Source organism: Mus musculus, chromosome X (genome assembly GCF_000001635.26).
Source record: "Mus musculus strain C57BL/6J chromosome X, GRCm38.p6 C57BL/6J".
NCBI lineage: Eukaryota > Metazoa > Chordata > Mammalia > Rodentia > Muridae > Mus > Mus musculus.
Window position 1 is genome coordinate 134,990,520 of NC_000086.7, and position 24,930 is coordinate 135,015,449.

The 24,930-nt window shown below is 37.7% G+C and overlaps 1 protein-coding gene across 1 annotated transcript in view; it reads right to left on the reverse strand.

The window, feature by feature from the left end:
* The window catches only part of Zmat1 (zinc finger, matrin type 1), a 37,838-nt gene extending 19,148 nt beyond the window's left edge, over positions 1–18,690 (reverse strand). Inside the window, exons 1-5 of the mRNA NM_175446.3 lie at positions 18,392–18,690; positions 3,020–3,126; positions 1,878–1,979; positions 1,616–1,790; positions 45–110 (exon numbers count right to left, since the gene is read on the reverse strand). Coding sequence (NP_780655.2) covers positions 45–110; positions 1,616–1,790; positions 1,878–1,979; positions 3,020–3,126; positions 18,392–18,455 — 514 coding nt within the window. The 5' untranslated portion in view covers positions 18,456–18,690. The remainder of the gene's footprint in view (positions 1–44; positions 111–1,615; positions 1,791–1,877; positions 1,980–3,019; positions 3,127–18,391) is intronic.
* Positions 18,691–24,930: the final 6,240 nt, after the last annotated feature.

Here is a 24,930-nt window from a genome sequence, read left to right on the forward strand (position 1 = left end):
CAGGGATGCTAGAGGACAAGGCGGTAGTCTGTCTTTACTCCTACCTGGAGGAGGCTTCACAATAACAGACTTCAGGAAGGGTGGAGGTGCAGGAGTAGTATTGGGTTCATCTGTAGAAATAATTGTAATGGAAAATTATCAACATGTATTCACATATTAGAAGTGCATCCATTGTGGATTATTAAAGAAATTCTCTAGAACTACTATCTTTCCACTTTCTTCAGGACAGGGCTTCAGAATAAAGGAATCTGTCATAAAGGCTCTTTTGAGAGATGAGATAAATGTGACCTAGTTTGCACACTAAAGACATGGGCCTGGAGGAATATTTTACACCTAGTATTGTTTGAGCATATTCATTTATGGGAATAATAAAAGCATGGGAGACATTTCAAGATGAGTTGTTGTAACTCACAGGGTAAATCAGATTGCATCAACTTCTAAATTGATATTTTTCTTGAATAACACATCTGTTCTGTCTTGATTTGTGATGTTTACATCAGAATGATTCACAGTAATTGATAACTTGAAACAATATGTTTTTTCTGTCCTTTTCAATTATTCTCCTCCTTAAAGCCAATAAAATGATTTTGGGGACTGTAGATAAGTCATTTGCAAAATGGTTTCTCTTGTAAGGCACAATGAATCTGTCCCTTTTCAAGCCAATAGATACATGGCAATTTGAGAGACTAGAATAAATTTAAAGAACAATAATATTTTAGTGTATTAAGAAAAAATAAATTCTAAGACTTTGCAGAGGTAATGACTTTTCTCTGGACAATATTTATATGCTATATGACTGACATATATCATATCTACATGATATATGACATAAATGCTGATTTTTTTCAGGAATGAATGCCTAATAGACATTGTGTTAAGGCTCTTATGAGTGTGCTCAATTATTCCAGCTGATCAGTCATCATTTTTGTGGTAGCATGCAAGTTTTTTCAAAATATGAGCTATGTTTTCCAAAATGTACTCTGCCAGTTCCGGCAATTCAGTGAGAGGTCCCTCCTTTGTTCATTTGAATGTTACTAGAAGGAACAAAGAGGCAATGTTCTATAATTCTCTGCACTTATTGGATTTAGAATACTCTCACTATTCACTAGCACTTCATATTTATGGAAATAAAACAGTGTATTATTAGGATTGGAAGAGATTCAGAAATTTAGTTTCTTAAAGCTATGGGTATAAACACACCATCCACTATATGGAGTACAGTATACAACTATATTATAGTGAAGACATTGATCTGAACAGACAAGTGAGGCAAAGTTTTAGATCATAGTACATCAAAAAATGATGACAAGGGGGAAACATAATTTAAAAAATCTGCGGTTTTTTATTTCTCTAGCTGCTTATTATTAGTCATAACATGTAGCAATCACATGCTTATATTTGGATTTAGTAAACTGAATAGTGGTCATAATATTTCTTAAAATTTAGTTAGCCATTATCTCTACAGACAAGGACACAGAAAGACACTAAGCAGAAGAACAACTAAGTTGTCCAAACCGCAGTAAAATTTTGCTCTCCAAAAAGGATGGGGCAATGTGGGAAAAAAAGATATATTAGGCATCTGAGATCTGAGATAAAAAGATGAATAGAGTCTTACCCATCTTTGGTGAGCATGTGGATGGAGATACTTGATCATGTTCTTCCAGTGACTGGTTCTGAGTCGGAGAATGGCTCTTTCCCACATAGTGAGATGGAGCAGCAGCTAGGGAGTCAAAACTCATGTTGTGCAGATCAGTAAAGTTGTTTCTGTTGACTTCTCCACTCGAGCACACCTGTAAAAAGCACAGTCTTTTTATATACTTTTGAAAGATTCAAAAGTTTATAGTTCAGAAGTATGACATGCAGCGTAGACAACTCACCTGAGAATTTCCAGCATGCATGTTCACTTTCCTACCAGGCACTTCGCTTTGTTCTCCATGCATTTGAAAAAAGAACTTAACATTTTGAGCATGTATTTCACTCTGAAAAAAGATATGACTTCGTTTATTTAACAGCAGAGACACCTAAAATGTCGACCTCTCTGAATGTGAGGGCAGGAGACACGAGTTGTAGCACTTTGCATTAACTTTTTCTTTTGAGACCTGGGCCTTGAACAGGCTAGGCAAATGACACATAGAGCTACAGCCTCTACCCTTGACTGCAAGAACTATGAAAGAGTTTCACTCCTTTTAAAACTCCAAATCTCAGTCAAAATTTAAATAGAAATGGTTCTACAAATTAAAAGTCAGTACTTTTATGTTTTATTATCATGTTAGCCATATATTTAGTGGGTTTCATTATGACATTTTCATAAATGCATATTTTAGTTATATTACTATTATTGTCTCTTTTCTTCTCCAGTGCCTGCTAATCCCATCTCTTTCCAGCTCACTACCTCTTCTACTTCCATGTCCTTTTATGTGTGACACGACGGTCATCATTAGGATTGCTTACACGAAGATGGGTAAGAGATATTTATGGGACTGTGAGCACCTTATCAGGGACTACACCACTGTAGAAAAATCTCTCTTCCCCAGCAACCAGTAATTGTAATATATCCACAGGGAGTGATACGGCCTCGCGATCTCCTGCCTCCTAGCAATCGTTTGTCAATAGATCTGAGAGTGGTGGATCTCATAAGCCTCTCTCACCTCAATGACAGGATGCTGGCAGCCAAATTTATAGTCTACATTTATTATAAAGGAAAACTCTAGGAGTTCTATACTATCTCTCAAACTTGTTAACACATCATATTTACTATAGTAACAGTGAATACAAAGGGAGGCAGAATGGTGTGAAGAAAAGAAACCCTGCAGTCAAAAATCATTGTGTTTAACCTAGATTCCCTAAACTTATATTTGTATGTGACTATCCTTTTCTGAACCAATATTCTCATCTGTCAAACAGAAATGATACCATGTTTCATGTTCTTATACTAATCAAGCAAGATGACTTATATGAAGTTGACTGATAGGCTTAAAAATGTGATTTCTCATCCTTATTCCCACTGCATTCAACCGACCTCAAAATGTGAAATCCTTTCTGATTCATGCTGTAGAACCACTCCACATGGTTTACAAAAATTATCTGTAAAATACGCAGGTTGTTCTTGTCCATCACACGTGGGATCTATCAATAAAGTAAAGAAAAAATCTATCATATCAATGAAACTTGAATTAATCAAGTTTTTATGTTTGGGAGTATGTAGTAACAGCTTTTTCCTCAAATACGCCATTCAAAATGCACATAACACACACACACACACTCACATACAATGTATAATATGACAATAATTACCAATTTAAAATGGTTAAGTCTAGGCAATAACATTCTAAAGGAATAGTTAAGTGGATATAAGTAATTTGATGAATTTCAAAAAGTGATTTAAGGAATCAGTAATGAAAGGCTGAATTAAAAAAAATACCTTTGATGTTTTGTTTAACAGAAGAAAACCCTAAGAAATATAAGAAAATCCTAAGATATCTATGCAAGACTGTCATATACTTTGAGATACAGCCCCAGTATTATCTAAAAATCATTGTCTATGATGGTCAAATCTCTCCTACTGTTTCAAAAATACTAGCAAACTTACTTGTACACACAGTTCTCACATAAGTTTCCCTCCAAATATATAAAGTTATGTTCATCTACTACCATCAGGAAATGTATGCTGTAGTGCCTCTGTTTGTAATAAATAGCACATACCAAAAAGTTTTATATCTACATTTTAGGTCCAAATTTATGTCTAATGTCCTTAATAGCCTCACAGTATTCTGTTGCCCTTGTTTATTAGTTTATCTACAGGTTATTAATCAAAATTATCAAACTTTTGCTTATTACTTGGATAAATGAATAAGTTTGTATAATACTTTCATGGGTGATAGACTAAATAAATAAAAGTTTTATTAAAATACAATATACCCAATTTCTAACAATTTTAGCATGATATACATACATATACACATAGAAAGTTACAGAATGATATAAATTTATATCATGTAATAGTTACAGAATGATATAGATACAGAAAGTTACAGAATGATATAAATTTATATATTTATATTATAAAATTATAATTATATAAATATAATAATGGTATAAAATAATGATTAAATTTAAACACATATAGCTCTTGAAAGTGGGGCAGACAAGAGATGAATACTAATGTTTTATTCACCATAACTTTTGTTTTGTAAAAAGCATGTAGAACTTTCTATATATGGTAAGGATAGATATCAGCACAATGATAGGACCTCAATTCAAATAATTATTCACTCATAAAATACCTTTGCAGGAACTGATGAAATCAGCCTGTAGATTACAGTACCTGGGTGAATTTCATAAATAAAGTATATTATATACCACATTATGGAAACTTTTGTTTAACCTGTAACATTCCTTTTCAAATCCTAGATGGCACAGAATAAAGTTATTTTTATGTATAAGTGAAGAAGCAGGTAATGAAAATTATGTTTTATTTTGAACCCTAATAGTGAACATACTTTGTTAAAAGCTATCACCTAGCAGATTCTCCAAAGCTCCAGACTTCAGGCAGGGGTCTCCAGATTGGGTCTCCAAGCCAGCTCTGGAAACTGTCTGGAACCTGGAATCTCAAGCTCTAGAGGTACAATAATTTTAGTTTCCAGGCTATTCTATTATCTAGCTAGCTTCCCCAGCACCAGACTGAAACCAACAGCCTTGGGTTTCAGCTAGCCTGACAACCATGCTGATTCCTCTAAGTCCTGGTCCATCGAGCCACCTTACATAGACCCCCAACCTCTAAGCCAGCTATTGTGGATACAAGCTACAGGCTTGTACTTGTAGACAGAAACTTTAGTTTGCCACAGTCCCAACTAGGACCATATACCTCTCAGCTAACACCTGCAGGGTCACCCTCCATGCTAAAATGTGCAGTCATGCTCTAGAAGATTACTGCTCAGGTGTGTCCCACTTGTTCTTAGTTCTGGGCATCTCCCAGCAGACCTACCAGCATCACTCTTGTATAAACAGTACCCAGGCTGGCCCCTAGAGCTCCACAATCTAGAGTAAGCCCTTATTTACTTATTCAGTCTCCAGGAACTGAAATCCCCAGACTTTAGGCTGGTTAGTGCAAGTCCAAGATCCAGGACTATCCTTTTGGACCCAGGCTCTAGATCCATCCTCAAGTAACTGACCAGTAAGTCTACTGGATTCAGACTTAAGGACAATCCTGAGAACTTGGGCATGCCTATTAGTTGACCTAAGCAGAAAACCCTGCACAAGGACACTAGCAGTGAGCCTCTTTGAAGATCATATCATGTGGCCTGTCACAAATTTTTGGGCAGGCAATCCTTTAGTGGCAAAGTAACACTACTGAAGGAAAATTTCTTGAAGAAACAGTCATTCCCCATCTGAGAGCTTCTCCCACTCTTGGGAGTTTTCACTTTTCCTTAATAAATCCACGTTTACTCCACTATATTTTTTCCTTCAAAATAGTACTGCTTAAGACTTGCTGTCTTTATTTCCTCAAATGAGATTTGTTCTATTTTTGTTTATCAAATGCCATAATATGCCCAGGTTCAAAATCTTAGCTATTTTCTCCATTGATTCCTAACAATTCTGATTTCTTATATTTTTTCCCATCTAAATCTTCCTTTGAATTCTAAATAACAATACTTTAGCTCATTCCCTTTGTATATTTCAACATGATCTAGTTTTACTAACACTAATTATGCTTAGCTTCATGTTACATATTCTAAAGAAAAAAGATTAATAAATCGAGGATCTTTTTGTGTTAAACCCTTGGACCTTAACACAAATGTATACAGTAAATAGTACTTTGTACATTCTGAGTTAGGAAACTGGGAGCAAGTGAAACTAAAATAAACTACCATGTTTTCTTTGGGGGAGCTGGTACACAAACCTTTGTTTTACCTTGACTCTTTCCATTATATATACATAACTGTTACACATGTTGGAAATGACTAGTTCTTAACTTCAAGGAGAGTACAATTTAACAAGGAAGATATGGTGTGTATGGACAAACTTTAATCCCCAGACCAAAATGTTTCAGATGATAAAAGATGTAGGACAGTACATTATATCTTGCTGAGGGAACTGGGATCAAATTTATTTATAGATAACAAAGTTTGTCTATGCTTTAAAATACATGTAAACAGTGGAGTCTCACTAAGCTAGAAATGAAAATGAGATCATGACATTTGCAGGAAAATGGATGGACTGAAAATCATACTAGGTAAAATAAGCAAGATTCTAAATGAAAGATGTTACATGTTTTCTGGAATAAGTGGAATCTATTTTTAAAATTATATGTATGTATATATATATATATATATATATATATATATATATATATATATATATACACCTGTGTATATGTGTGTGCATATGTATGCATGTATGTGTATAAATCATTAAGTTAAAAGGGGGATCATAATATGGATGAAGAGATCTTAAGAGATAGGGGGAAAATACAGGAAACAGAAGGAGGGTTGCTTTCCAGGGATGGCAGAGAATCAACCATGGGAATCAGGGGTAAAGAGGAGGGCAGTGGGGAAGGGAGACAAAATAGAACAATATAATAATGATAGATATACAAGAAAATGCCAAAACAAAACAAATTACTTTGTGTGTTAACTATCAATATTAAAACATATATTTTAAATTAAAAATACCTCTTTATAGCTAAAAAATTAATAAAAAATAATAGAAGTATTCAGGGTAGGCAAGTGTATAAATAATAATGGAAAGCTTAGAATGATACCAAATAATGACAAGCGACAATAGGGCATTTAAATTTATATTAAATGGAGAGAAACGAGTGACTCAGCATGGATATCTCTAGACAGGAACAAACAAACAAACAAACAAAAACATGAATATCTCAATTAGTTGTAGATGTCCATTGTAGGCTTGAGGCTTGAACCAGAAATGTCTATAGATATATAAAGAAAAGGTTCATCTCTCAAGAGCAAAGGGTATTAAAGGCTGAGCTTAGCATATGGTATCAGTGTGGTAGACATTTAGATGTATTACAGTTAAGCTTAAGTAATCCTATTCCTGTTAAGAGGTGGAGATTCAACCTTACCATCTACAGTTATATCACTGGCAAATTTTCTTTATTAGTATATCATGCAAGTGTTGAAGTCCTGAGTTTAGTGTATAAAGTTGAAATACATGAAAATGAGAAATTGTAAAAGAAGATGAGTGATGGTCCAATATTGAAGTATTACTTAATATTCCACATCTTTGCTATACTCACAAAGCAAATATACCCCAGAGAAATTTGTACATCCCTGTTTTTTATACCAGTTGTCACACTAGTCAAGTTACATAACTTGTAATGATGCCCATCAAGAGTCAAATGGATAATGAAAATATAGTATTTATATAAAATGAAGAGATCTATTGCATACACAAGAATAAAATTTTGTCCATTGCAGGAAAATGAATTAGACATGGTAAGTAAAATTAGCTAGACTCTGACACATGTTATGTTTTCTTCTATGCATAATCCAGATCAAATACAATGACATATACATGTTATATGTTAGATTTTTTTGTTTGTTTTGTTTGTCAAGACAGGGTTTCTCTGTGTAGCTTTAGCTGTCCCAGAACTTGCTCTGTAGATCAATCTGGCCTTGAACTCTCATGGATCCACCTGCCTCTGCCTCTCAAGTGCTGAGTTCAAGGTTATACACCACTACCACCCAGTTATGTATCTAAATTTTTATTAAAGACCCATGTAAAAATCAGTAATTTTCCTCTATTTAATACAGAATTAAATCAACTGCCCTAATGAATCCTACCAGCATTTGTTCCCATCTAAACTTTCCATTATTACTTATACATTTGCCTTACTTGAAATACTTTTATTCTATAATTTTTAGTTAACATTATACATTTAATTATTTATATAGATATATGACCTGAAAGCCAGACAATGTGAAGGAAAGAGGGGGTCTAAAGAGGGATAACAAGAAGAGAATAAAAGAGATTAATGAGGGAAAGAACTGCAAATATTAAATATATATTTGGCAGAAAGAAAGGTAGAAAGAGAAAGAAGAGCTAATTGCCAAGGGAGAAGAGAGAGGAAGAGCAAATTAATCACAACAGTATGTTTATATTAAGGTGTCATAAAGAGATCCATTATTTTGTATTCTAACTAAAAAATACCAATATAAATAAAAAGTCAAACAAAAACATACTTAGTTTACTTGATCTAAATAGTAAGCTGCCTTAATCAATTCAAATATAATTGAATCTCAAATTTTCTGGAACACCTTCTTATGCATCATTATTGTTATTTATGGTTTTAGGGTTGGGGATGGCAGAGTGTACAACTCCTTAGGTTCAATCCCAAGCACTGCATAACCCAGAAATGGGGGTAAATACCTATAATCCTAGCCCTCATGAAGTAGAGAGATACTAAGAAATAGCACTAAAACCCATACCTAGAGCCGGGCGTGGTGGCGCACGCCTTTAAAGACCCAGCACTCGGGAGGCAGAGGCAGGTGGATTTCTGAGTTCGAGGCCAGCAGCCTGGTCTACAAAGTGAGTTCCAGGACAGCCAGGGCTACACAGAGAAACCCTGTCTTGAAAAAAAAAAAAACCCATACCTAGAGTTTCTGATTCAATAGTTCTGGGATGGGGCTCACACTACAAATTACTCACAAATTCTGTAATACTGCCAATAGTGCTGGTACAGGAACAATACAGTGAACACTTCTGAGAGCTTCCACTGGATCTACTCTGATTTCTAACACTGCAGGAAGTATAAATCCCCTTTTGTCTAATATAAAATCCCTTCAATATTTACAATTATTATGTTTTTTCTTTCCCTTTCTCTTTACTTATTTTGTGAATTAACTGCAGTTATTTTATATGGTGTGTAACTTAACCACAATCTCCATAATGATGTCATAGTAACAATAATGACTAGGAAAAGGGACCATTCTTTCGCTGTTGTTTGTATGTTTTGAGACAGTGTCTCATTATGTAACTCAGGCTGGCCTTGACTTTATATCCTCAGCCTCCTACTTGCTATTACACGAGAGACCATTGCACTCTGCTCCATCTTCTTTTTTAATTCTGAAAAACAAAATTTAGCATTGCAACCATTTTGAATATATGTTTTAACCATGTAGTGTTATATATACTTAAACCCTTATTTTGAATACACATCTTCTTCTGTTAACATAGCCCAAGAAAATATCACACCATGTTGCTGACTCGTGCTTCAGGTGATTTCTGACAAACACATGGTTTTATTCCTCCTGGAGTTGACTAAACTGTACTCCTTAAGAACACAATTATGTGAAGTTCCTTGATCCACTTAGACTTGAGCTTTGTACAAGGAGATAAAATGGATCAATTCGCATTCTTCTACATGATAACCGCCAGTTGAGCCAGCATAATCAACCACCAAACCTAGACACTATTGCAAATGCCAGCAAGATTTTGCTGACAGGACCCTGATATAGCTGTATCTTGTGAGGCTATGCCAGTGCCTGCCAAACACAGAAGTGGATGCTCACAGTCATCTATTGGATGGAACACAGGGCCCCTAATGGAGGAGCTAGAGAAAGTACCCAAGGAGCTGAAGGGGTCTGCAGCCCTATAGAAGGAACAACAATATGAACTAACCAGTACGCCCCAGAGCTTGTGTCTCTGGCTGCATATGTAGCAGAGAATGGCCTACTCAGCCATCAATGGGAGCAGAGGCCCTTGGTCTTGGGAAGATTATATGCCCCAGTACAGGGGAATGCCAGGGCCAGGAAGCAGGAGTGGGTGGGTTGAGGAGCAGGGCAGGGGGGAGGGTATAGGGGACTTTCGGGATAGCACTTGAAATGTAAATGAAGAAAATATCTAATAAAAAAAAGAACACAATTACATGGGAAGAAATGTTTCTGGCCTCCAAAACAGATCTAATATGTATTTATATTCCATTTATATTTTGCGTTGCCATATTTAACTAATTGCTTCAGCCTTTTAAGACCTCTTTGGAGCTGGTGAGCTGGTACAGGGGGTAATGGTGCTTGCTGTCAGGTTTAAAGACTCCCAGAAAACTTGTATGGTGGGAGGAGACAACTTATTTCTATTGGTTGTTCTCTGACTACCACATTCATGCTGTGGCATACATCACTATGCAACATCTCCCCCCAAAGTAAAAACAATGTTTTTAAGTCTTAAATTTATTATCAGGTGTATTGTGGAAGTTTGATTTCTATTGAGACCAAATTTATTACTTCTTAGGGACCATTCTATGTAATACAGTTTCCCCTCAAGTTGCATGCCCCCTACATTCATCATGAATGTGAATATACCTATTCAAAAGTGAAACATGAAGCTTGGAGAGATTAGTGATCTTCTCTAAGTCATACATCTATTATGGTATAGAGCCAGGATTCAAATCTAATTCTGCCCAAGAGTTCCCTGAGAGCTAGTTCTTAAAAAGGTTGCAGTGTGATTGCAACCCCATAAGAAGAACAACAATATCAACCAACCAGACCCCCCAGAGCTCCCAAGGACTAAACCACCAACCAAAGAGTACACATGGAGGGACCCATGGCTCCAGCTGCATATGTAGCAGAGGATGTTCTTGTAGGGCACCAATGGGAGAAGAGGCCCTTGATCCTGTGAAGGCTCGATGGATGCCCCAGTGTAGGGGAACACCCTCATAGAAGCAGAGAGAGGGGAGATGGAATAAGGGGTTTGCAGAGGGGAAACCAGGAAATGGGATAACATTTGAAATGTAAATAAATAAAATAATCAATAAAAAGGGTTGCAGTATTTAATGGTAGACATCTTCTTTAGGCTGGACGATTGTAAAGAAACAAGTCTGACTTGAAAGAGAACCTAGTTTGGCTGAGGCAATTGGCATCTGATAGCTGCTGGGACAGGGAGAGTCAATTTGCTTGATGTGACCCACGTGACTAGCACTGCCCAGTAGAAAAGACTTCCACTCAAATAACTAGCTCCCAGAGCCCTTAAACTGAAGTGTTTGTCAAAGAACTGGGATTTAGGAACAGAGGCATAGCTGAAGAAACCTAAGGGACGTATATCTTCCTTTCTTTCCCTTTTTTATATTCTTCCTATTCTCCTCTTCTTTATTAATATAGAAAATAATCATTGTATTGGTTGGTGGGGTAAAGATGAACTTAAAAGGCTACCTAATTTCAAAAGAAATGAGTTATAAAAAGCATCAGTAGACCAGGGCTGGAGAGATGGTTCATTGGTTAAGATCTGCCTGCTTTTCCAGAGGTCCTGAGTTCAATTTACAGTACCCACATGGTGGTTCATGACCATCTCTAAAGGAATCTGATGCCATCTTCTAGGATGTATGTGTACATACAACAGAGCACACATACATTAAAAAAAGCCCAAAATTAAAAAAGTAATACAAAGAAACAACACCACCAAAAGCATCAGACCAAGAGAAACAGCAGGTCTCAGTCTGCTACAATGTAGTTAGTTGTTTACAAAGGTTAGCCTTCCAGACTTAGATTTCTAAAGCTTATTTTATACTTCACTTTACAAACTTTTGTTTTGATAGTAAGATGTCAGTGATACTCTCTTGCACAGTTAGGAGGCTTATTTGAAATGAAACAGGAGTTTTGTGACAAATTATAAACAGTATTGAATAAGAAAGTTCATTCAATGTAATGTCTTTATGCTTAAGTGTGGCTTCATTCTTTGGTTGAAGAATGGATCAATACTATTTTCCTATTAATTAGAATGCTTTAGTGAGGTCTGATAGCTCATGCCTTTAATCCTAGCCCTGAGGAGACAGGCAAATCTCTTGTGAGTTTGAGGTGAACTTAATCTACAGATCTAGGCCAACCAGAGAAGCATAGTGAAAAAGATGTTTTACTGTTTAATTTCCTTCTTACATGGAAGGTTTATGTAATTTGAGAAAATATAAATTTTTATAATAATTTGCAATGAGGTTAGGGACTTTGATCTGTAGTTCTAGGTAACAGGCAAAAGATAAAAATGCTGTATTAGTAAAAAGACTTATAACCTTGAATAAATCATTTAACTATTCTAAACTATTTCCCATCAAACAATATAGAAATATAATGTATAACTTTTAAGTCCCAGGATCTGACAAATATAAAAAGATGTTTATTTCAAAATGTTCAACACATGTTACATACTAAATAAAAGTAAGATTATGTACTCATCTAGAAGCTTTAAAATTCTTATTTTTTAGTAGATAAAATCACCCTAGTTCACTTCAGTGTTATTTAAGAGATCATCTATTCAATAATTTTCAACCTTGTCACTATAGTCACTTTGGGTCACATAACATTGTAGAAAGGCTATCCTATGCACTGCAGTTATTTAGCAGTATCTCTGGCTTCTGACCAGTAAGCTAAGAGTTGCATTCTCTAGTATGAAAAGCAAATGTATCTGAAAGCATTGCCAATGTTCTTTGTGGGGTAAAAGCACCTACACTTCGAACCAATCTAATCTATGACTTTACTTCGTAACAGAAACAGCTAGGGATCGTAGAAGAAATAAAGGATTGGGAGAGCTAAAATTTTAAACTTGTGATTGTAAGTTTATGTGGATTTGGTTCGAAAATAATTGCAGCACGCTAGAGAAAGACAATAGTAATAGCAGAGAAATACTCTTAGGTAATTTATAATTATGAATATTAATACTGGCAATATTCTATAGTTAGGATTTAGTGGAATTTCCCATATTGACTCAAATATTCATTCACTTTCCATCATAATATATGCTCAAATGAAATAAAAATTAATCTACAAAATTGGATTGTGCCTTTTGCAAACAGCCAGGCTGTCATGTTAGAGCACAATAACTACCTTCCTAATCAAAAATAATGCAACTGTATGTGAAATCTAAATGATTATATTTTAAACTTTCTCTGCATACTAAATACCAGGAAATTTAAGATGAAATACATTTTTGTAATAAGAGGTTAACACTTACGGCAGAAATCAGAAAAGAATAATGGTTTTGCTCCAATTTCACTTATGGAATTATAAACCATAGAGTATTTCTGAAGAAAGGAAATGGGAGATTATCATATTTCTTCAGTTTTGGGAATGAGAATTTTCTTTGTTAACTGTAATGAAATGTTCTTTGGTTAGTCTGATAAATTTAAACTTACACAAAACTAGGTGATTCTAAATAAAACTGGCTATATATAATAAATCTTGTATTTCTCAAATGAATATTTGATTTTGTTGTAAAAAATCAAATATTTTATCCTTAGAATAATCCAGTTTAGAAAATCACTTAATATTAGGTATTTTAGTGCTTTGATGAATTGTGAATTTGAGTCTAAATGATCCTGATGTAAAGAAATACAGCATTGTAAGGAGCATATATATTCTGCTTTAATAGTGACAAAGTAGAGGAAAATCCCCAAAAGAGTAAACTGCAGTACTATATACACAAATCTCATTGTTATTCACAGAAAAATCTGTGAAATATGAATTTTGCTTTTACGAAGAGCATATATGCTATATTTTCTGTGACTAGACCTTTAGAGATAATCTTCCTCAAACCTTCTTCATCAAATAGGATTTTTGGCAAGAGTTGACTTGACTTTTGTATTCCTTTAATAGCATCGTAAACATAGGGGAAAAAAATCAGCCGAGCATAGTCCTGGGGTAAAAGAAAATGAGGAGCCATGTTAAACTTGCCACACCATTTTAACCACTCTTTTCTCTCTGGTACCGCATTCCATTTAAAGAACACTCAGACATTTCAGCTTTCCTAGTCATGTGGATCTGTGCGTGTCAGCATGACAAGTGCTCAGAGCTCTACTGCTACTTTGCATCCTTAGTTTTAAGGGGATTAAAATAGCTTCTGGCTTATGAGTTTGACAGTTCTTGCAATTTTACGCAGGTCATCACAATCAGTGCAGGTGTTTCCATGGTACCTCAACACTAGCAAAATAAAACAGAATTTCATGATCGGGAAGAGTGCATTTATGATGAATATCTGTGCTGTCCTTCTGCATATTGGGTATGTGACCATTGTAACGATAAGTGTTTGTGGCTAGGGAACTCAGGAGTCATGCTTTTAAAGCCAGAAATATAGCTAAAACCCTGTATAATCTTAATTTCCTTGATCCCATGACAGCTGCTTTATATGACAGCCACTACATATGTGCTACTCGTTCAAACAGTTTAATACAAGTGGATGAATGTGAAAGACTGTTTCAGATGGAAAATATTAAAGCTCTATCTTAGCATGTATGAAATGTATAGGTAGGCTAAGAATATGGTTAGTGATTATTTTTACATACTGATATAATTCAGGGGGCCCAAACACCAAATAAATGGCCATTCATCACACTCTAGACATCTCCAATGGGACAACTGTGGGAAATAGAATTCTAATCCCGTTTACTATTTGGCAGAATATTGGACTCACAAAACTATACTTTTCCCACTTTTTTATTTGTGTTATAATTTTCCTATCAATACTACCAAGCTTTATTTCTTTTCTTTTTTTTTTTAATTAGGCATCTGCGTGTACACTGGTGTGTGTGCATGCGCATATCGAGGCCAGATGAGCACCTTTGGAATCTTCCTCAGGAATGCCATCTATGTCCTCTGAGACATGGACTTACACTGACCTGGCACTCACGGATTAGGATAGACTGGCTGGCTAGCGAGCCTCAGTCATCCTCGCACATCTGCCCTTCCAATGCTAAGATCCCAAGTATGCACCGCCACGCATGCTTTTACACGGGTTCTGAGGGCTAGAGCTCAGGTCCTTACGCTTTGGACACAAACACTTACCAAATTAGCTACGTCCGACGACAGTTACTGAGTTCTTTGCATAGCTGTTTGAGAGTTATTTTTATTTTCATTTGTTTTTGTATGTATGTGCATAAATGTATGCCATGTGCATGCATTAGTGGGCATCAGATCCTCTGGAACTGGAGTTACAGACAGTAATCAGCTTCCTGATGTGGGTGCTGGGAACTGAAGTTGGGTCCTCTGGAAGAACAGTAAGTGCCCTTAACCATTAAGTCATCTGCCCAAGCCCATTACAGGTATTTCTAATTTATTTGTAGGTCCTTAGCACTAGCCAGAATGGTTCACACACACTGGCATGGAGTGATTACTTAGTAAATGAAGGAAAGACCATTAACTAGGGTTTCGGCTGGAGGACTTAGTAACATATGACCCAAAGTTTTACTGAACAATAGGGAGACAAAGGAAAGTGTTTTTAATTGCTATGAGAAAGGTAATTGCCATGGGAACCAATTAACAACCAAACTGAACTCTACAATGTTTCCAATCTAAAATACGGACTCAGAATTTTTAAAGGGAAAAGCAAATATACAAGGAAGGTTAACTACAGATGTATGTAGCATCACTACTGGATCAGAATTCATTTTGTCATAAATAGCTTTGAAAAAGTTCACTTAATGAAATATGGAGCATCCTAAAAAGCCACCCAACTCCCCTTATCCTTTATGTGTATGTCTTTTTGCATATTATTCTCTTGGCATTTCTTTTGCTTGTTTTAAGTTTGTTGTTCAATATCCCAGTAGAATTTCTTGAAGGTTTTTAACATTCCCTATATGACAATTTTTATGTCTACTGCCATTGGCTCATCTTTGTGAATGTTGGCTACAAATTGTGACTGGGCCAGCAAATGCTTTTTCAAACCCATTTTAATGATTTTTATCGGGAGTAATCTTGTAATTATGATGACCCTGACATTAGTCTGACATATTTCAGAGCCACACCTTAATTAGAACTTAGAAAAAGTCAAAGTATATTGGCACACAACTAACCAAGACTTTTTCCTTGCCTTTTGTACATTATAGCTAGAAAAATAGTGTTTTATAAATAAATAAAAGTTCTGAGGCCTAATGGTGTTTTGAATATTACAATGTGTTAAACATCTACCATTTTTTTAAGTGAAAATATAAGGGGCTTTTAGTTTGGACTTCAGAGTTAATGAAAAATACTTAACTAAAATGAAAGGACAGACAATCGGAGATTACAGTTACATTTCTTTTTTTCCTATACTAGTAAAATTTCTCAACAGTATTTCAACACAGATTTCACTACTCAGTGAGTGTAAAGTGGTAACTACCATCAAGGTTTCTTATGACTTATGAATTATTACTTTTGTATTCAGCCACCAAATTCCACCAAAAGAAGTAACAATGTAAACTCCAAAATCATCGACCATATTTTCAGGTCAGAGAATAATCTCAGAGTTTGTCTTCTCCAAGTCCCTTGCTTCAGACATGGAAGCCCAAACCAAGGACATCTGGGACCAATTCAGGATCCCAAAGTCTAGTAGTTTTATAAACAGCGTAATCTGTATGTACTGTGCCAGATTCCAGATATTGTTTGGACTTTATTAAATTATGTTCTTGTCTTCATTTTGTGTGAGTTTCATTTTGTGTGAGTACACATGTGCCACAGTGAGAGAGAGAGAGAGAGAGAGAGAGAGAGAGAGAGAGAGGTCAGAGGACAGCATAGGAGTAATTTCTGAAGCTTGGCACAGGCTCCTTTTCCCTCTGTGCCATCACGAAGGTCCCTGAAATTCTCTCTCTTAGAATGCTTTTACTATTTGCACATATCCAAAGACACTGTAACCAAAGCAGTTACACAGAGTGGTAAAAAGCCATTTTTCTATAAAATATTGTTTCTAAAGTTCAGTATGAACTGGTCACCAGAGCCAAAACTGTTCAATGCCTACAAAACAACTCTCACCTATTTGCTGGCTATGGACAAAGTTTGTTATCCAAGTAAAAGCTAGGAGTGGTGGTACAAACCTGTAGTCCCAGCATTCAGAAAGTGGAGACTGGAGGACCAGTTCACAGTGAATTTGAGGCAAGTGTAAAGTACATGGGACCATGTTTCAAAATGAACCAAAAAAAAAAAAAGGAAAAAAACAACCACAAAGTCCCCTTGAAAATGTAAAAGCCCAGGAGTTTCCAAACAATGCTATAATTCATGGCTGATTGAAGACATTACTCTTTCAAAAATTGTCTTCACTTAGCCTGTTACTAAATCATGATCATATCCCAGTGGAGTCCCAATTTCCGTATTTAGTAGATGGCATTAATATAATATGCCCATTGCAAATATTATAGGGGATTTAAAAAAATTTGTTTTGTCATTCCACCAAAGTGAAAGATGTGAAATATTGTGGAATGGCCCTCAAGGGCATATCATTTATACATCAGAAGAAATTATTTTATGAGGTTAATTTTAATGAGTGTCTTTACCCAAGAAAAAGGGAATCTAACCTGTTTCCTCTATTTTTACATTCACAATCTTTCACTTTGGATGTCCATGAACAAGATAAGGTAATCCAGAAAATATTTTTACAGTAATTATTAGATCTGAGCACTTCTGTAGCAGAATCCGTCTTAACCATTTAAGAACATCGCCCAAACTGCTTTCAACCACATTGCAATGGCAGATTTCACAGTCTAATAGTAGGCTGCTTACAGATACATAATAGCCTGTGTGAAAGGTCGCTTATATTCAAACAGTCAAGAGATAGCTCTCCATGTTTGGCATAGTAAGTGGTGGCAGGTACAACAGCACTTACTTGAACCCAAAGAAATGTTAAAGATGGGCCCTTAACCCTGTTTCACTAGGCCTTAACCTCAAATACCAAAGAAAATTCTCCAAATGATTTCTGAAATTTGTGCTTCTGCCAAACACTTTCTCTTCAGTACAGGCCTCATTGCCAGAGAGGAACCTATGACCTCACGTCCAACAAATTCTACTTGAAAGCTCAAGTACACATGCTAAACTGTCCAAATTGCTAACTCTGTCGTCTCTCTGTAAATATCACACTGCCGAGTTTATTTCCTGAGTTTCTACACTGCAAGACGTTGAATCGCACCAGGGAGGGGGGGGGGGTTCCTGTTAAATTTCTGATAGTCCCTCTTTGCTCTCCCTTTCCTTTCCCTGGCTCCACAGCACTTCTGCTCTGCCTCCTCTTCCCAAATTGCACATCAGCATCCTACTTCCCCCTAAAGCGGCTAGCTAAGACAAAAATTATGTTTATTATTATTTTTCCCCTTCAAACTCCTGTCTTAAGAGTATCTGCCATTCCTTTGCTGGGGGGGGGGTGGGCTTTGGGGAAGGGGAGGTTAGGGATGCCCTTCACAGCTTCAGTCCTTCTGAGACCCTAGGGCCTAATTAGGGAGGGGGGTGGGATGGGGTGGGGGTGGGGTGGGACAGGTCCAAGCTCAGCGGAGCGGGGCGGGACGGGGCGGGGCGGGGCGAGCTTGGCCTTTACTGCGCCACAGCAGGTGGGGGGTGGGGCGGTGTCGAACCGCGCCCAGTCCGGGTTCCGGGCCAGCTGCTGACTGGCGGCGAAGGCGAACAGGCCGCCTTCGCGTCCCGGGACGGGAACTCACCTTCTCTGAGGCAAGGGCAGGTGTCTACTTTAAAACTACTGTCCCCCCTCCCCGCCGCCGCCATAGTGGAGCCGCCAAAGCCGCCGCCGCCTTCTCCACAGCACCGGCAAGTGAGCAGGCAGGGGTGGAGGTGGCAGAGGAGGGAGGCACCAGCAAGGCCGCCGCCGCTGCCGCCGCGTAGGCGGCGGCGGAGGCGACAGCTTAGGGAACTTCCCGAGGGTGGGAAGACCTCGCCAGCTGAGCTACAGCTTTCGGCGACGCCACCGCCGCCGCCGCCGTCGCAGCCTGGCGCGCACAATTGCACTGGAGTCCGGATTCCGTTAGGCTTTTTTTTTTTTAGCCCCGCCTTCGCCCAAGCTCCACCTCCCATCCTTTGCTTCCTCTTTGGCAACCCCAGCCTCGCTCTGGCTCCCCTCATCCTCCAATAGGAGAGCCATGCACCCGCAGGATGCCTCCCCCTTCCCCCGTGGCTCTGCAGTACGGACCTCCCTCCGGAGAGGAAGAAAAAAGATGGCCAAGGGCGAAGGGCAAAAAGCGCGGGATGTAAAAACAAATGTCCTTATACGGTGGGGACTGACGCACTAATCTAACAGCATTTTTTTTTTAAATGTCAGGCTCTCTCTTGATCCCACCTCCAAAATCTCTCTAAAAGACATTTTCCCCTCTTTTGAAATAAGCAGGATCTGGTCCTTCAGTCTAAATGGCCCCTTAAACAACAGCTTGGCCATCAAAATTACCGTAAATCTGGTGCACAGTGGAAGAACGGAACTATTACTCAGCGTTTAATTCTCATCACTTTCCCCCAAACCCCTTAGAACTCCAATATTTTATGTTCATTTCCCTGCCTTTAAAACATACAAATTGTCACGTAGATGTATGCTTAAATACTGTTATTTTTGTTATAATAAAAAATACACACTTAAAACCAGCTATTGCAAAACTATTTTTTGTTTTGAAATTTTCATATAATTGTGTAGTTAATGGAAATAATCTAATTGGCCGGCTTGTCGTGAAGCATTATTTATATTTTCGAATTGCCCAATATTTCAGTTTATTGATCTCAAGCATTAAATTTTAAAGATTTTGCAAAATGATTGCCTATGCCAAAACACATTATTTAAAAGTAAATGCAATTATAGTTATTTTCTAAAGAAATTGTTTTAAATATAGACCAAGTAATTAAACATAATTTTTAAAAAAAATAACACAAAATTTGTTTTGGACTTCAAATAATGGTTATTATTATACCTAAATTAAATTTGAAAGAGGTCAAGCTGTTATCCAGCAATGGCATTTATTTTTAATTTAAAAAGTATTTAGTTGTGTGTGTGTGTGCACGTGCGTGCACGCGTGTGCTTTAGTGTAAGTAATTACACTGTAGTTCATGCAGGAGATCAAGATCAGAAGAGGTGTCAGAATACCTGGGACTGAAGCAGACTGTTATGAACTGCCTGCCATATGGGTGCTAAACCCAAGTTCTTTGCAAGAGCACTTAAGTATTCTTAACCGCTTAATCATCTCTCCAGACCCCAAAAATGAAATTTAAAGGAAACAATTTGATCCTTGGTAATCAGACTCTTTCTGTAGGTATAAGGTTTTTGTATACTGTGTAAAGTTTACCCTACTGTTATTCAAATGCTGATTTCTGTGGCCTGATACCTTGTTTTAATCCAGACACAGCATTGTAATTCTTATACCAAGAATCTCCTGTCTCAAGTTTGTATAAACAATTCTTACCATTTGTCAATAAATGCTGATTGCCCAATGGCTGGGCAGGATAAAGAATAGGGCAGGACGTCTGCCAACCGGAGGAAGGAGAGAGTGTAGAGAAAGAGATTCAGATTAGCAAGGAGGGAGGAGGATTTGGAGCCATGAGGTGTCCAGAGAGAAGTCATGGAAACACACATGAAACTCAAAGAGCCAGATCAATAATAATATGCGAGAATCAAGGGGTGGTGCTAGGAAGTAGCCAGCTTAGCATAAAAAGTAAAGATCATTTAATTGCCTAGCTATTGAGGTGCAATTTTAACTAAATCTTGGTGTCCCTGTGTAGTTATTGGGGGCTAACATAAGGTAAAGAAATACAGCTACCCGATTAATTTACTGCTACATTTATATTAAATTCATTTTCACTTTCAAATAACTTACGGCTTATATTCTATTAGTCCCATCAGTTATTCATAAACTCTTTAAGAGTTCTGACATTAAAAGTCGCTTTTAAAGCCAGGCAATGGGGGTGTGTGCCTTTAACCCCAGCACTCAGGAGGCAGAGGCAGGTGGATCTTTGTGAGTTCCAGACCAACTTGGCCTACAGCAGGACAGCCAGGGCTGTTAGACAGAGGAAACCCCTTCTGGAAAAACAAACAAACAAAACTCTGTTTCAAAAGGAAACACATACCCTGTATTGTAAATCTCCCTAAGGATTCACAGCTGGGGAGTTCACAGGCCCCAGGGGGTGAACTTGCTACTATTTTGCTAAAGGGATATAATAGCAAACTGCCCTCTAAATTCCTGTCACTAAACTTAAACCTACAGTTTAGTGCAGCTCTCAGACACGAAAGAAGTTTCTTTGTGCAGTAAATAACTGGATATTGATGAACACACTTGCAAGCAGTCAAAAAGTGCAGAGGTGTCTGTGGAATGCTCAGCCACATATGGGACATCTGTATCCCATTTCCTCCTGGCAAGGCTTAGGAACCGTGGAAGGAGAGGGGATGGCAGGATTGTAAGAGCCAGAGGTTAGCTACAACAGGGCCATTGCGTACATGAACTCACAGCCTTCACAGGATCTCTACAAGATCAAGACAATCACATTCCAGTGTTGGTGAAGGGGCTTTTAAGAGCCCCAACCCCAGCTAGTAGCTGCTGCTAAGTTGAAAGCTTTGGGAGAAAGGAGGGTCAGTTTTTTTTTTTTTAAGGCTGTGGTCTCTGGTAGGTCCACCATACTCCAGCAGATGCTCCCATAACCGTGAGTGGATGAGCAGCACAAATGGACTCATTGGGTTGTTTAAAAACAAACAAACAGAGGACATGAGGTTGGAAGAGGGTAGGAAGAAGGTAACACATCTGGAAGGACTTAGGGGAGGAATAAGAGGCAAATATAAATATGAAATTCTCATAGGATTAAAAATACTGTATTTTCAAACTTTTAAGGCCTTTTGATAATACTAAAGTTGGTCTGCAATTTTAAAATTTATTGGCAAAAGTAACTAAGAATATCATGTAACCATCTTCACATTGTGAATAAAGAGTATTCTTTAGTTTGATTGCTTACAAGATTTACCAAAATTTGGAGCTCTCTTTAGATAGAATTCTGGAACTTTGTTCATTTAGTTAGCATTTTGTTTTTAAGTTACACCCATGTTGCTACTTGAGGCTGTAGTTATTCACTGGGAATAGTGGACAAACTCCTTCTATTTCCTTGTTAAGAGACACACTCAGCAGACCTCTTTTGTGTTTGCTCTCCTTTCCAGTCACATCTTCATTGCTTAGTTCAGAGCTCTGGCATCTTCCCCCGCCCCCCAAACCCCGATCATGTTTCCTCTAGTGTCCATCCCTCAAACCTATTTCCGTAGGGCTGTCATTCATCACTAGTGTTCCTTTGCTTGCTTAGACAAAGTTAGAGACATGGTTTTATATTACTAATGTTCTCATCCCCCTTTGTTGTCCTAACCTCTTCTCTCTTACTAAAAGAGTGAACAATACTAAATTTTATAGATTCCTGTGAAAGCCATGTATTTCAGAGTGTGGTGGGTTTTGTTTGTTTGTTTGTTTTTTTGTTTTAACATTTTTCACTTATCGAAATGACCCAGATCCTCCCGTAGTAGGAAGTACCTAGTAAAGTCTACACACACCCCTTGAAACTTAGATAATAGTGTATTTCCTCCAGGTAGCCCATCCTATTTCTCTTTAGTTAACACAACACCTGGTGTTTTTGCAGCGAACTTGGGTTCAGGTTCCAGGACCCACAAAGCAGCTCACAACCATCTATAACTCTAATGCCAGGGGAATAACACTGTCTCTGACTTCTGTAGGAGCCAGGCATACATTTGGTGCACAGACATGCATGTGAGCAAAACATTCATACACATAGAACAAATGAACAAACATAGTTCTGGAGAGGTGGCTGAGCCATTAAAGACCATAGCTTACAATTAATAAGGTAAAAATGATTGTGACTGGATAGAACAGAAATGCTTAATTTTATTAACAAGTGATTCAAGTGTAATAAGTGATAGAAACATGTAAAGTTGTTCAATAACATTGGAAAGAAGTCAAATAGACATATTAAGATATACAAATGAAAATGTATAAAATGCCATGTGTATTTATGCTGCTAAATAATTTACAAGACAATGTATAACTTGAGTGTGATGACTCAGATTTGAAATCCCATCACTTAGGAGGCTGAGGCAGGAGGATTGCTAATCTACATACAGTGTGATACTTTGCCTTAAAAGAAAAGAAGCAAAGAAGGAAGGAAGTATTTTTTTCTTATTTTTCTTAAGGTTGGGATTTCTAGATCAAGAAACTGGTATTTGGTGTCTGGTCAGGCAGCTAAGATGAAAGAGGGTTAAAGAATGGATATTATGTCCTCACAGTAGAACAGAAGATGATGACGTCATTCAAGGCATTTTAAATTATATATATATATAATTTATGTATATGTGTGTTTTGCCTGCCTACATATCTGTACACTATGTGTGTGGTACCTATGGAAGCCAAAGGAAGACATTGATTGGATACCTGGGAATTGAAATTACAGGTCATAATTGGGTTCTGGGAATTGAACTCAGGTCTTCTGGAAGAACAGTTCATTTTCTTACCTGCTGAGCCACCTCTCCAGCCCACAGTGCCACTTCTTAGTACTATCACACTGTCAATTAAAATTTCAACACATGACTTTGGGTGGAGGGCAGTTAGACCTGGCATTAATTATAACATGATTTAGCACTGAACAAACAAACAAAAAAGAACTACAGCTATACCATTGGAATTACATGCACAAAATATATCTAAAAGTAAAGGAAAATGTATGATAAGTTACAGTTCAGAAGAAAATAGAGGAAAATCAGTTCCCACCTTTATTCATTTTGAAAAAATAATTTTATTGCTAATAGGTAAACATGTGGTATCATAGGATGTAGCTGGTTAGGAACTGATGTTATAGAAATAAAATTAAATATATATTTATTGACATTGGCAGTTTTGAATATATATTTAATTAAAATATAGCAGTATAAGGGAGTTGAAGAGATGGCTCAACAGCTAACAGCACTGACTGCTCTTCTAGAGATTTAAGCCCCAGAACCCTTGTTGTGGCTCAAAAATGTCTGCAATTCCAGTTCCAGAGGATCCGACACTCGTTTCTAGCCTCTGTACACAATACAAAGGCATACATGCAGGCAAAGCACTGATTTACATAGAATAGTAAATATTATTTTTACAAAAAAAATAAAGCAGGTGGGCTAGAGAGGTGACTCACAGTTGAGAGCACTAACTAGCTGCTCTTCCACAGGACCTGGGCTTCATGCCCAGCACCCACATGGCAGCTCACAACCACCTGTAACTCTAGTTTCCAGGGGTCTAACTACCTCCTCTGGCCTGCACAGGTACAAGGGGCATATGTGGTGCACAGACATTCATAGGCAAAATAGTTTAAAAAATAAGTTAGTTGCATTGTGTGTGTATGTGTGAGCATATGTGTACACACATGTAGAGAGGCCAGAGGCCAACCTCAGGTATCCTTCCTCAGACATATTCACCATTTTTTAATTAGAGACACGATATCTCACTGAGATACTGGTATTAAAGACACGGTAGCTCACTGAGAAGGAAAGGCTGGTTAAGCTGCAAGGATCCACTAGTCTCTCCCTCCTACTGCTGGAATTAGAAGTAGATACTACCATGTCTGGCTTTTTTTTTTTTTTTGTATGTGGATTCTGGGGATCAAAATCAGGTTCTCATGATAATATGGCAAGCACTTTCCCAAGGAAAATCCACTTAGAAGGGGGAACAAAATAATCACAGGAGGCAGAGAGAAGAAAGGACCTGGGTGGGGCAAGGAAGGGGAAGGGAAATGGGGACAGGATCAGGTATGGGAGGAGACAGGAGAGAAGCCCAGAGGGCCAGGAGAATGAATGGAAATATGCAGCTGTGGGTTGCAGGGGAAGCAGAAGGAACCTCTAGCAAGTCCCAGAGATCTGGGGTGAGAGGCTCCCAGGACTCAATAGGTACGGCCCTAGCTAAAATACCCAACAGTGGGGAGATGGAACCTGAAGAGACCACCTCCAATAGATAGACAGTAGAGGGATGGGGCCACCCTCCCATCTTAAAATTTATGACTCAGAATTGCCCCTGTCTAAATTCAGGGACAAAAATGAAGCAGAGATTGAAGGAAAGGCCATCCGGTGACTAGCCCAACTTGGAATCCATCCCATGCTCAGGCACCAAACTCTTCATGCTATTACTGATGTCATCTTGTGCTTGCAGACAAGAGCCTAGCATGGCTATCCTTTAAGAGGCTCTACCAAGCTGAC